This window comes from Corvus hawaiiensis, chromosome 7 (genome assembly GCF_020740725.1).
Source record: "Corvus hawaiiensis isolate bCorHaw1 chromosome 7, bCorHaw1.pri.cur, whole genome shotgun sequence".
Taxonomy (NCBI): Eukaryota; Metazoa; Chordata; class Aves; order Passeriformes; family Corvidae; genus Corvus; species Corvus hawaiiensis.
Window position 1 is genome coordinate 2985173 of NC_063219.1, and position 13948 is coordinate 2999120.

The 13948-nt window shown below is 45.5% G+C and overlaps 1 protein-coding gene across 1 annotated transcript in view; it reads left to right on the top strand.

The window, feature by feature from the left end:
• Window positions 1-1048: 1048 nt before the first annotated feature.
• ABCA12 (ATP binding cassette subfamily A member 12) overlaps window positions 1049-13948 on the top strand; it is a 79694-nt gene continuing 66794 nt past the window's right edge. Inside the window, exons 1-2 of the mRNA XM_048309252.1 lie at window positions 1049-1445; window positions 5248-5341. Of these exons, the coding sequence (XP_048165209.1) occupies window positions 1377-1445; window positions 5248-5341 (163 nt within the window). The 5' untranslated portion in view covers window positions 1049-1376. The remainder of the gene's footprint in view (window positions 1446-5247; window positions 5342-13948) is intronic.

Genomic DNA, 13948 nt, shown 5'->3' on the forward strand with positions numbered 1-13948 from the left:
CACCTTTCTAGTGCTTCCTCACCAATCCAGAGAAGCTGTTTCTCTTCACCAAGTACCACATCTCTCTCTTCCTCTTTTCCTCTTGGTGCTTTCAGCAACCCTTGGATCAAAACTCCTCTGCTCCTCTTCTGTCCCTGGGTGGAGTTTGGCAAGGACTCCTTCAAGATGGTTTTCATTTTTGAGGTATGAAGTTGGTTTGTGGCCGAAAGAAATGCCATGTACAGGAATATTTTTGGATGCCCTTTGTGGAATTTGTTGAGTACAGTCGTGTCTTCCATTGTTTGCCAAGTGCTTCAAGGACAATCTTGGTGTTACCAGACACCTGAGGGGGACCAGAGCTCTTCCAGCTGACCAGAGCCCATTAGACAAGTCCATATTTCAGATTTGTGCTGGTCCTTTTGTGCAGTGAGCAGTTCCCTGTGCTGTCATTGTTTCCCTCTGTACCTGCCTTTTCTCTTTCCTCTCATCTCTGGCTGTTCTTTCTAGGTATCACTAACTTGGGGAATTCAATGATTAGTTGAATAATGAGTGTTCAAGACAGATTAGTGCCCTGAAATCTGGTGAAATCTGATCCATTCATTTGGTGGATCATTTGGTGGATTTGGTGTGTTTCACGGAAATCAGTCAGTGAGAACCCCAGGACTGATTTCCTGGAGGGAAGGGAAGATGCAAGAAGCTGAGCAGCTAGATCAGTCCCTGAGATTTTGACTAATATATATATATTTTTCACCTCTTTCATGTAATTTACTTGGACAGGTAGGTCTAATTGAGACATTCATAAGTATTAAAACCCCCCTAATTCCAAATCAGCAATGGCAGGAAGATGCATGCTGTGGCTGTGAATGCTTTCTTCCCAGCCATTCCCTGTGAACTCAGGGAAGTCAGACTGGCCTGGCAAGTGGCCTAAGTCTGCTGCTGCTGACACCTCTCCAGCAGAAGTGGTGTGTGGGCAGACAGGGAGTTTCATCATGGGGAGGAGGAGGAGGCATGCATCACCTTTTGTTTAAGCAGAAGCATCTTTTTGGAATGCTATCCATTTTATCGGTTAGGGCTTGGACAGGGAGCATCCAGGAGAGGCTGGATATTGTAATTAACACAAGTGGAGGCAGGCTGCTGCATCTGCCCGCCCGCCCGGAGAGGAAGAACCTGTTGAATTTGCTAGGAGCTATTGCTGTGAGGACAAGAGCCACAGTTCCTGGGAGTACAGCAGCCACAAGTGGATGGAGTAGCTGCTCCAGAGCTATGCTGTGGGGAAGAGGCAGAGGCCTGGATATTGGACACTGTATGCCCTTTTGGGTTAGAGCCTCCACTTTTGCCTCCTAAGCACGGGGAGGAGGAACACGCAGCCCCCTCACTTTCGGTCGCGTCAGCCAAGGATGGCTGCGCTCTCTCAGCACCTCAGGATCCTGCTCTGGAAGAACTGGCTGAGTGTCAAGAGGCAGCCGGTGAGTGTGGGAACACAGGAGTGCAGGAGGGGGAACCTGGAAACACCGGGAGCTGAGGAGTGAGGGGGGCACTGCAGGGAGGGAGGTTGTGCTGTTAGAATGGGAGGGTGGTGGTAGAGGCAGAAGGAAGGAGGGGAATGGCATGGAAGTGAAGGTGGATCTTGTGTTGGAGCTCATGCATGAGGGCTCAGGAGTCCAGATGGAGTACCATGGATGCCGCTCTTGTTCCCTCGGGACAATGTCTGTGCAAACAAAACCATGCACAGACTCGTGGGCAGCCCTGAGTTAAGGCTGCAGTTCTGTACCTGCTGCTGTGTGAGCAGACCCTGTGGTTGGTGTACAGCCTCTGAGGAGCACCCGGGATTTGGGGGTGATGGGGGCTGTCCTTACACAGAGCCATTTGTAAAGGATGGATAAAGAAAAAAGTAGCTCTGAGAGATGCAGGTAGGACAGATTTCCAGTGCAGTCCAGTGTGCTGCAAATCAAACACCCCAATGGTCTTTCTGTCCAAAAGACAAAGCATTGCCAGCAATGTCCAGAGAGTGATCTGAGCTGCAGCAGCAGCAGGGAGGCAAATGTTTCTTTGGGAGGCATTGCAGGGCCAGGCAGAGTAGTTTTGTCCCAGACCAGTTTTGGTACAGCTGCGTGTGGTATTTTCAGCAGAAGCCTGGGCAGTTCAGGGAGCTGTACCATAACCTGTGCTCTGGTAACCCAAACATGGTGGGGTTTAAACTTGCCTTGGTGGAATGGATGCCTTGGCAGGCACAGGAAATGCTGACCAAAGAGAAATGTCCATGGAGGGCATGATGTGAGGGTGAAGTGAAAGGCCTTGTATGACTGTGTGCTTCTGCAAGGTCTGTTCCAGCTCACCCTGCCCTATCTCTTGGTTTGGGGCTTGATTCAGAGAGGTGCTGAGTGCCTCTGACTCCTCCTGGTGCTCCACTGGAGCTGTGGATATGCTGTTCACCTTAAGAGCGTTCCTCACTGCTGCAAAATACACTCTTCCTGAGATGCAGAAGAATCCCAATAAATTACCTCTAATTTCTCAAGAGAAATTGTAACAGCCTTGTTAAAAGCAGAAGGCTTGGGTCCCTCTTAGCTCTTGTGTACCCAGAGTAAATGCCAACTAAGCCCTACCTGTGCTTCTGACCACAGTCTGACTTGCTGTAATTCTGGCTTCCTGTGGAGTTGAAATATCAACTCTGTAGAACTGAAATGTCAATTAAAATAAAAATCTGGCCACTGCTGACTATTTTATGGCATGCATGCCTTGCAACCCTCCTTAATTTCCTTCTCTTGCTCCAAATTAGGGAGATTGCTCAGACTGGAGAGGGTGTGAGGAGGTAAACTCAGATCTTTTTGGGAGCAAAGTTGGGCCTGAGTGCCAAAGGGAACTGGAGATATTGGTGCCTCTTGCATGCTGCACTTCATTATTTAAACAGAGGCAGGAGAGGGAGAGAAAATGTGCACTCACCCAGAGATCCTAAGGAAGCTCTGAGAGATTAAATCAACTTTTAGCAGTGAAATAATCCAGCAGCTAAGGGATTATGCAACCTACATCACAGTTCTTAATGTCCCAAGAGCCAGGTTGGTTGTGGTTCCATTCGAGTCAACATGTTCCACCTGCAAGCAGTTTGGCCAGGGTGGTTGTCTTGTTTTTGTTCACTAGAAATGCCTGGGACAGTGAGAATACTGTGATGTTGCAACTGATGTGCCCAGCTACTATTAAACCCAATTAAGTCAAAGGACAGAGATACCGAGGGAAGAGATGTCTGGAAAGTGAGGAGTATAAGCACCATTTTAGCTCAAAATGGGGAGGGACAACGATTTTCCTGAGTAGGAACAATCAGTATTCATTTATTGTCCCAGGAATGTGACAGATGTCTGGCCCTTCCTTTAGGCAGCTTCTGACTAATATCAGTTTCTGTGCTGTTACCCCATAATTTTACTTTAGCCTGTGTGGTGCTAAACAAGGAGGACACATTAATAATACCATTTGCATGCGAATTAATCACAGTTAAACTGCGTGTTTGGGGACTGATTATAGGGAAAGCATCTGATATAAAAAATTACTAAAATATGTCAGTGTCAGTGATGGATCTTGTTACAAATTGGCAGTGTATACATAAAAAGCAGGAAGGGTACTGTCTGTCAGAGCTAAAATGTTGCTGAATGCTGAAATTATAGGAGCACCCTGTGAAGCGGTGTGTGGGGAGGTGCCTCGTGGTTTGATGTCTGTCACTTGCCTATTTTGGGGCATGAATTTGCTCCTACTTTCAAGCCTGTGTCACCTCACCAGGGATGATAGGGACGGAGCTGTAGAACAACCGTCTTTAAGCTGAATTGCTCTCCAGGATTTGTTTGTCTGTCTGTTTGGCTTTATGTTCCAGTGAGTGTTACAGGAACTGAAAACACGGTTATGGGCTTGGAATTACTTTGGAAAAACAGTTTTGGGTAATATGTGCTGATCTGAAAAAAATAGCAACACAACAATGAAAAATGGGATTATTTTGAAGAAAGACATCTTTGCAGTTACAAAAATTGGCACTAAGATAGAACAACAATTTTGTAGCACAGAGTAGTTTGAGCTTAACTACTGATGGATGGAAAACTCTTAATCTAGTAGGCATGGGAGCAAGCTAGCCAGCTAATGCAAAAGCAGGGGATTATTTGAATAATTGCGATTTCCTAGCTCACAAAACTCCAAGGTTTGTGTTTTAAGATTTTGGGCCTCCTCCCTAGATTGGTTTACCATACTAGATGATTAGCAGACTGTGTTTTTTTATTTCTTGTCCACTGAAAGGGGCAATCCTCGTGTCAGAGAAAAGAGTTCTCTACATGTTCATGTGTTTTTCAACATGCTAGACCAATTCTACATCATTTCTCTTCCATCTTAGATGAGATATTAGGAAAAAATCTTTCTCTGTGAGAGTGGGGAGGCCCTGGCACAGGGTGCCCAGAGAAGCTGTGGTTGCCCCATCCCTGGAAGTGTCCAAGGCCAGGTTGGACGGGGCTTGGAGCAGCCTGGGCTAGTGGAAGGTGTCCCTGCCCATGGCAGGGGGGTGGAACTGAATCAGCTTTAAGGTCCCTTTAACCAAAACCATTCTGGGATTCATCTCAGCTCACCTGTATGGACTGCTACAGTCTGGAGATGGAAAGGTGACAGGGATTTGGGCTGCTGGGGTCAGAAGTTCTTATAAGGGATCTTATCTTGATGATGGGTGTTCCTGTGTGCCTTCTGTAGGCTGGCTGCACAACTCCATAAACCCCTTCCTTTACCATCTTGTAAATGACCACTGGGAAAATCCTTCCTTCCAGCTCTACCATGAGGCCCAACTGTTTGTGAAGAACAGCGAAATTTTGGGGGAAAAAATGCTGTAGGCTTGTCAAACACTTTAATTTTGGGGTGTAATTCAAACAAAGTTCTATTAACCCATAATCTCACTGAAAGTGAAACCAACCTTTCACACTGCAGCTGCTCAATCTTTCGGTTGGTGCTTCTCAGCGTGCCTTTACTGTGACATAGCAGTGTCTTAAAGCTGGGTAAACACTGTCCCCCATAATTATCAGCCAGACTGAAACCTTGTGCTGTTTCCAGCCTTGTTATTTGCTCTTAAAATCTTCGGTAGTTTTTCTTCCTGAATAGATAAAGCTTGGATTTTAATTGTATGCATACCAAGACAGGTGTGATTTACAATGCACCTTATAACTCATTTAGGGCACCGCTTGTACATTCCAGACAGGCTCTGGGACACATCAGTGTGACAAACGTAACCGATATATTTTCATTGCTGTTTTATAGGTATGGTCGTTTGTTTTAATTTCCTGGCCTGTGGTTGTTTTCATAATCTTGGCCATTATCCGTCTCAAATTCCCTCCAGAACCACAGCAAAACTGTAAGTAACTGGTTTGGTTTTATGTCTGTGGGGTTTAGTTCTCATTTCAGTGAGTGATGTGTTCATTTGATGTGTTTTGTTACTTTTACAAATTTGGCTCCATGTAGTTTCCAGTGGAGATTTCCTGGGATGCATCATGCTGTAAATAAAATGTGTGTGTTCCTCTGAGGTTGTTTTTGCTCGTGATTTTTTTTTTTTTCAAATTAGCTTTATAATTAGAAAACAACTTTAAAGAACTGTCTCATCGAGATTTATTCGGATACTGCTGTGTAGACAGCAATATAAATTTCCAGGATAAATGGAGGGAGAAGAGGGTAGCTGGGGGAGATCTTACTCAGTAAAATGAGTGAGGGCAGAGGCTGCAAGTGTGATTATGGAGGTGAGGTAGAAACATGACACTGGTCAACGTGAATGCCACAGGCAAAATGTGCACATTAAAGGATCTTGCTGCTAAGGCTCAGCTGAAGAGCAGTAACTTGCTTGGCTCCTGTGACCTCATGGTGTAGGTGAGCCCTTGTAATAAAAGTAGCAGCTCTTTGGGTTGGTCAGTAGCTGTTGGGGGTCAAATGGGTGAAGAGTTTGCACAAGCTGGTTCTTGCTTGCAGGCCTTGCTCCTTGGGTCAGGAAGTGCCCATCTCAGAGCAGGGATGCACTTGGATGTGTGCTACAGCACTTCTGCTGATTAGTGAGTCCTTGCCGCCATCAGAAGCATGTCCCAGCCCTGGGCACTTTTGTTCATGAAGTTACAGAGTAAAGCAGAGCAAGGCGTTTATCCAGGTGGGAGCTTTTTTACCTTTCACAGTGTTAGTTTTGAGTTGAATCAAATCATAGAGCCGTAGAATGGTTTGGCTTAGAAGGGACCTTGAAGATTTTCAACACCTGGCTGATAGCAGAGGCACTGCCATGGATGACCCACATCAGGCTGTCATGGACCTAGCATGGGCAATGCTGGGGTTTTGTGTTTGGGGCAGGGAGACTGAGGCAGGAGGAGAGGAGACAGTGTCTGGCAGCAGAGGAGACAAGCAGCTGGCTCCCAGTGTTTATATCCCATGTGTCAGACGTGGTTGGGAGGGATCTGCATCTGACCACCAGGAATGTTCACCCTGGTGAGTGACAGGTGTGATTCTCTGATTAGAAACTCTTCGATCCTCTGTGAGGTGTGAGAAAGGAGCACACAGTGGCCAATATCAGACATGCAGTTAGGATAGCCCATGTCACAGAGAGTTTACAGCCTAATCCCAGTGAAGCTTTGTGTGCCTCCTTCTGTAGGCAGGGATGGAGAGCCAGAGCAAGTACTTCCTGAAAGTATTGTAGGAATTCTGTAATGGAAAAGGACATTCTTGATGTGTTGGGATCATTTTTTAGCCCCAAGCCCATCTGCCATCAGCAAAAGACCTCTTTAGGCATGTTGTATATTCCAGGTTCTCCCAAATTCCCTTGAACCAGTTGGAGCAGGCAAGACAGGACACGTACTTTGTGAAAACCCTGGATTTTGCCAAGTGTGGAAATGGCAAACCTCCCACGTTGCCCCAGCAGTTGTACTTCCTGTGCCCCATAAATCACATAAGTTGGATGTCAGGAGAGCCATCTGGATGGGGAAATATTTATTCTTTTATTTGTCACAGTTAGTAGTTTGAATCTGTATTTATTTGGAGCATTTTTCCTCTGGATGATCACATCTCTGCCTTAATGAATTAACAGGAATAATCTTAGGAACTGCAAGTAGCTCCATCACTTGTGCTTTGCAGGAAAGGAGAAGATGGGGCAGTATCTTTGGATGAGTTCCCTTTCCTTCTGCAGATTAATTTTATTTTAGTACAATTCTCAGTAAGTATGGGAGTAGGCGTCTGTCTCTCTTAGAAGTGGATGATAGGAACTCTCTATTGCAAGAGAGGCTTTTTTGCTGGAAAATAATGGGTTTGGTGTATTCTTGTGATCCAGATGTTCAGAGACCATCTAAGAATCCCGAGGGGATAGAGAAGGCTGTTAACCAGAGCATCAAACACCCAGTCTCTGCTGCTGTTCCAGTTAAATAAGAACAGTTGCTTGACAATTACTCTTTTCCTTTTTTTTTTTTTTTTGGTGACAACTGGAAAAAATGTATCAAACTTTTTGCTTGACAAGCAAAAGATAAATCACTTGGGAACTTTCCTTTTTGACAGAAAAGCAAGCAGGGGTGGACACATCTAGGAAGACTGTTACAGGAGGGAATTTTATTCATTTTATTCATAAAATTCACCTTACGCTGAGTTCCAGTGCCTGCCTTAAGACAGAATCGTTAAGTAGTGACAAGAAGCTGTTTCCAGTTCTGCTGTCAAGAGATTATTGCAGGTAGACAAAAGTCAGGAAGCACAGAATCAATGGCACAGAGATGGAGTAAGCTACGCAGATGCTGAGGTTTGGAGCCTTAGAGATAACCCCACAGAAAATCCCACTCCGTAAGCTTATCTCTTGTATTCAGGGCCACAGAAATATCATGAAATCCTTTTTTTTTTTTTCCAATTAAAACAGCTCCAATTCGAGACAGTAATTTCTTCTGAAGGGCAGCTAATACACATTCAGTAGATGGAGGATTATGTGGAGAAATTACCTGGCAAATATCAGTCAAGAGTGAACAAATGGCAAGGGTTTCCTGCAGGAGCAAGCTGCTTGTGCTGAATTACATTGTGTAGCACTTAATGCAAAGGGAGCTTGTGCCAGGCTGAGCTTCAGAGGGAAATGACATGCCAAATAAATGTCACCACTCAAGAGATGCTCATAGGAGAACCAAGAACTGAGGAAAACAGGGAGCTGAAATCTGATAAATAATTTTCTTCACAACTAAAGCATCTTGTATCGAAGAGGTAAGAAAACCCCGTATCTCTTCTTTATTCAGGGATTCTGTTTGATGATGCGTTTCCAGGTCAGCAGAAATTGTTGTCAGGAGAAATGAAAAAGAGATTTCACTGCATATCCAGTTTCTGTGATGATCCCAGAGTCTTACAAACAAAATCCCCGCACAATTTACCATTCACATTGCAGTTGTGACTTCTGACCTTTTTATTTCAGCCTTGGTCTTTACTAGGAGGCATTGGGATGTGTATGTGTGGAACAGGAAGCTCTGGACTAGAAGCCTGCAGGTGAAAGCCCCTGGGTTTGATGGTATCATCCAGACTTTTGTGCCTATATCACCTTTTTCTACAGTAGGGACAGAAGTCCCTTTCTATCCTACAGGTTTTAGCAAGGTATGGGAATTGTGTACGAGATACAATCTGTCCCTCAGGGCTCAGCCCACTCAGTCTGCAGAGGAGCCCAATTACGCTCCTTGCTTTAACGAGCCCTGTCACACCCTGTCACACCCTCCCCGCCCGCTTTCTTCCTCTCCTGCTGGCCTCCTCTCCCCTGCTGTCAGTTCGACCTCATCAGTATTCCCGGTCGGAGCTCTGCTGGGTGTGGTCAGTCCTCCACTCGCTCAGAAACCCTGCTCAGCTGGGCTGTGGGGAAGGTGTGGGACAAACCTCACTCTGTTAGACCCCGGGTGTACTCCTGTGGCACTCCCAGGGACAGCTGGGCTGTGCAACCCACGCCTCATTCACAGACAGTTCTTCTTCATGGACAGAAGCTGTGCTCTCGGGTCTGGTCTTAAATCCACCACATTCTGCCAGGGAATCTGGTGGATTCGCAGTGGAGCACTTTCTACCCTTCAGCTCTGGCCAGAATTTCCACCCAGATTTCCCCAGCGTTGTGGAGATGCCTGCAAGGGGGCATTGCATCCACTCAGAGATGTCTGTCAGAGACTCAGCAGCAGAGTCCTCCACGAGGCTGCTCTTTGCAGCCAATATTCTGGGGGAATATCATCAGAATTGGGCAGTAGGCTGCTGGCCAGTAGCAGCACAGCTGTTTGGGTCTAGCTTAGAGCCAGAGCTGTGTGGCACAACACTACGTAGGAACAGATACCCTGCTCTCATTCTTGGCTCCAGTGCTCCTGGGAGAAGGAAGGCCCAGGATAGGAGCTCTCTCTGAGCTACATCTCATTCAGTCTTACTGTGATGGGTAGCTAGGATTTGAACAGCTCCACAATTGGCTGGAAAAATCCGTATGAGCCCCTGAACAGAGATCTCTGATGCCTTAGAAGGTATCTCACCTGGAGGTGAGAAAACTCTGAAAATATGCTGTACTTTATAGGAATTTGCCTCATAGTTGGAGGGACCTGTACTCATCTCTTTTCCCAGTAATGTGGAAAAATTAATAGGTTCCCATGCTAATTACAGGGAGTTGGGATGATGGCTCAGCTGCACAGGCCACTCCATTCATTTGGATGTCATGGGTATTTATGCAAGTCATAATCCACCCCCAGGGTTCAGCCTATTCTGCACACAGACAAGCACACATCAGACTTCAGGCTCTCCTTCACCACTTGCCTGTGGTGGAGCAGCCCCACTGCTTGTGTTCCTTTACATTGCTTCATTGTCCTCCTTTCTCTACACATCAGATTTTTGTCTGTGCTCATCTGCAGTGATTAGCAAAATGCCTCATCAGGTCTCTGGCTTTGGCATGACCTTTGTTTTGTTTCATGCTGTTGTGCCAGGGAGCAGACTGCCATATAACCCTCTGTTCCATTAAAATAAAGCTGAAGGGGGTATGGATTGTATTAATTAACCCCACATTTGCTGGAACAGTCATACACATTGATCTCCTTGCATGTAGAAGCAGTGCCCAGCCATACAGTTTCTTGTCTTCCCCTTAGCTTGGAGACCAGTTGCCTAAAGAGAGAACTGTGATGTTTGTAACGCCTCCCTTGTCATAAATCTCCACACTTCCTTTTCTTTCCACAGACTCTTCCGCCTTCTGGGGTGTGACTGAAGGATGTTCAGAGTTGGAGATGGGAACTCCTGACTTGCCGCTGTGTTTTTTCCTTCCCCATTCAAGCAGGGCCTTGGGGCGGTCACTTAATTCTAATTGACTTCCTGAAACATCTCAATCCAGGTGCTGGGATCTAAAAGGGCAGAAGTATTTTTCCAAAGGTGCTGAGCAGTTTGGCTTAGACTGAAATTATTAGTTGTTGGTGCCTGTGTTTCTGGAAAAGAGGTCACTTTTGTTTAAAGAATCTAAACCTGGGCTCTGGAGGCACTCAGCATTGAAAGATGGTGGTTGGGTAAACACAGTTTCTGTGCAGGTATTTTTTCAAGAGTCTAGATATGGATTTAAGCTTTTAGGTTCCAGCTTCTTGCTAGGCAGTGTCCTGACTCTGTTCTTAGGTCCTGTTTGTGTAGTCCCCTGCTGCTCATACAGACAAGAGCAAGCTGGCTGCGTTACAAGACCAGGTTAGCCTTGTCTGCATTAAATATTGCTTTTAAAAAGCCCTGTAGGAAAAGGGCTTGTTTGCAGTTCCTGCTTTCTCCTGGTGTGTTTGTGCTTCAGGCAGTGGAGCATCCCTTCCTAGCACTGCCAACCTCCTCAGCTCTGCCCCGTGGTGCAGACAGCAGCTGTCATTTCCCCACCTTGACTGAGTTTGCAATACCTCTTTGAAGGGTTCCAGGTTCCACCTCCCCTCCTTTGTTCTTGTCTTTGGTTTGGGGATTCTTTCTCCTCCCTTTACACCTGCTGCTCTTTGGCTCCTTTGTGATTTTTATGCTCTCTGCTCTTTATGTTCTCCCTGATCAGTCCGTGAACCTGTTGCAATCAGATCCAAGTGCTGATTTTTAATTTATTAAATAAGGAGGTGGAAGTGGAAGGTCTGTGGGCGAGCAAAACCAGCTTGCCCAGTCTTAATAAGCGTGGAAGTAGATGCTGTCTGCTCTGGGCTGGTCTTATTGCAGAGCCTGAAGTGCTTGGGGGAAGAATTAGGCAATGAAATGAAATGTTTCCTCCGTGGAGGCCACCGAGGGAGGGAGGAGCCTGGCTGTAAGTTGTCTGCTGCTTTGATTGCACTGTCGTAGGCAGGCAGCTGAGGACATCATGAGAAAAAAAGGATCCTGTTGCTGTAAAGATAAAAAAATGCGGGGTTTTGAATCTTACCTAGGCACCATGTGTGTCCTGGGGGAGGGTTGAGTGGAGTTATCTGGGGTCCTGCTGAGCTTTCATTTCAAAAAACAGGAGATTGAAAAGGAGGCTGTAGTGAGGTGGGGATCAGTCTGTTCTGCAATGTCTCAAGTGAAAAGATGAAACATCCTTAGATTGTGCCAGGGGAGGGGCCAGATTAGATATTAGAAAAAAAAAAATTGCACTGAAATGTCACAGCAATAGAAGTGCCATGGCAATTAAATATTCTCTTTTAATAGGTAAGGCATAAGCCAGCTGGGTATTCACGTGTAAAAAGTACCCTGCTTAAAAATGAATCTCATCCCATAGATTTGATGATTTGGTTTAATTTTTGGAGAGAGGTTCAAAGTCCCAGCGTTAGCATAAAGCTTTCCACAAAAAAACCCAGGCAGCTGAAGTTGTTGCTGATAAATAGGTGTGAACAAAGCTGGAAACGAGCAGTTGCATGTGGTTGGAGGGAAACAGGATCTTTGTCATGTCATGAAACAGGCACTTTTGTCTTTTTGACTGTTGAAAATGCAGAGGAATAAAGTTTAAAGTGGTGCTGTGTGACAATGAGGAAGACTAGAAGGGAGGCGAGAAGGTTGTGTGTACACAAACACAGCCAGACATTTGCCATGGAAAGTTGGGAGGAGGTCACCAGAGCAGGAAATATTCTCACCAGAAGTTTTGGTGACTCTTGAGATAAATATGGATCACAGCTGATAAACAGTTTGGGGTCTTTTGCTGCTGTGGGTTAGACCCCCGCTGCTCAAGGATGATTTGAAGAGAGTGTGTAGGAACACAGAGCACAGAGTGTTCCCTCCGCTACGAAAGTCCTGGAAGGTTTAAGGTTTCTTCAGCCAGAAGCTGAAGGGGTTTAATCCAAGTAATCATATTTAGTAGCCACTGACAAATCTGTTTTTGTGAATTTGTCTAATTCTTTTGAAATCAGTGTCTCTATCCCATGGCAGTGTTTCACAACATTTTGATATTTGTTGCAAAAAGGTATTTTCGGTCCTGTTTGCCATTTACCTCCTGATCTCGCTGTGTTCTGCTGTGCCCGTGTTGTGAGGGGTGATCATTTTCTCACCCTTTTAATCACTGATTCCTGACTTTATTTATTTCTTTATCAAACCACATTTTGCCCATCTTTTCCCTAGCTGAAAAGTCCCAGCTATGATGTCCTCTCATATGATTTGGCAAAGATTGAATGCATTTTCAATTAAACACAATACTTCCTGATGAAGCCATTTGCTCATTAATGCCTCTAATTCTCCAGTAGGAGAGCTGAGGTTTGTATGGATTTTTTATGAACTGTGGGAGGAATTTGGAAGGACTTAGAGCATATGAAATGCCAGAGTGTGTGAATTCTGAAGGCAAGAGAATTTTTTCATGCCCAAGGAGAGTGGTGGTGATATGACCCTAAGCTAGGGGTGGATAGAAACCAGAAAAACTCGGCTGGGGGCTGCTGTGTTCATGGTGCTGTGCCTCTGATCTGCTGGATTCCTGGCTGGATCAGATAAATGGCTGGGCTCAGCTATAATGCAAATGCCAGAAACCTCAGTGCAATGGAAGCAGCAAAATCAATGTGGCAACATGAAACATGGTCTATTTAGGTTTAAACATTTGGGTCAATTTCAATTAATCTTACAGACCATAGTGAAATAGTAATTTTCATCCCTCTTGTATGACATTTAGAACCACCCTGACACTTCTCATTGTTATTATACCAAGCACCTTTACCTGAAGAAAACAAAATGGTTTTGCTCATGTTGAAGGGAAGTGTGCTGGAATTTACAACATTCAGAAAAATAGGATAAATTAATTTTCTTTGTTTTTATTCTGGATGAGAGCAGATGGGGAAATGCCAGAATTTCCAGTGGCATGCGAGCATTAATTGGTATCTTATGTTTATTATTACTGCTCTGCATGCCTTGTTTCTTTCCAGCTCTTGGAGATGTGGCTGGCCTGGTTAGATGCTACTGAGCAGGGAGAACCAGCCCATGCAGCACCAAGCCTTTGGCCTCCTCTGCCCTTTGGGATGCCTGTCTTTCCTTCAGTTTTGGAGCCCTGCTTTTAGTAGGGATAGGAAATCAAAGCTCTCTGTGAGAAGGCACAGTAAAAGCCTCTGGGCTTGAGATTCTGCTGCTGGCAGACCCAAAGTCAGTCTTTACTAACAGGATACAGATCTGGGCTTGGATTTTGATTGCAGAGGTGTCAATTTGACCAGAAGTGTGAGAGGGTGACCTCTCAGCTCAGACGTGTGGCAGCAGTGGGTGCAGTGATCTCTCCCCCTTGACTCACAGGCTCCGTAGTAAAATCCCCCAAGGGAAATTGTAGTTTTAGCAAATTAAGAGGTTTAAAGCTAAAGGCAGTGGGGAGATTGAAAAAGAGTTGTCATGTGTTGTGGATCTGTTCTGTTGTGGGATGTGGAATCATAAATTTGGGGCTGGGATATGGCATTGCCATAGATTTGAGTGGGAGAAGGAGCTGCCTGTGGAAGACTAAGGGATTCCCAACAGTAGAAATACTGCAGAAGTCTCCAGTGGGGGTGTTACACTTCAGATTGGGAAACTATTGCCATGGGAGGGCTGTCCTTTAAAA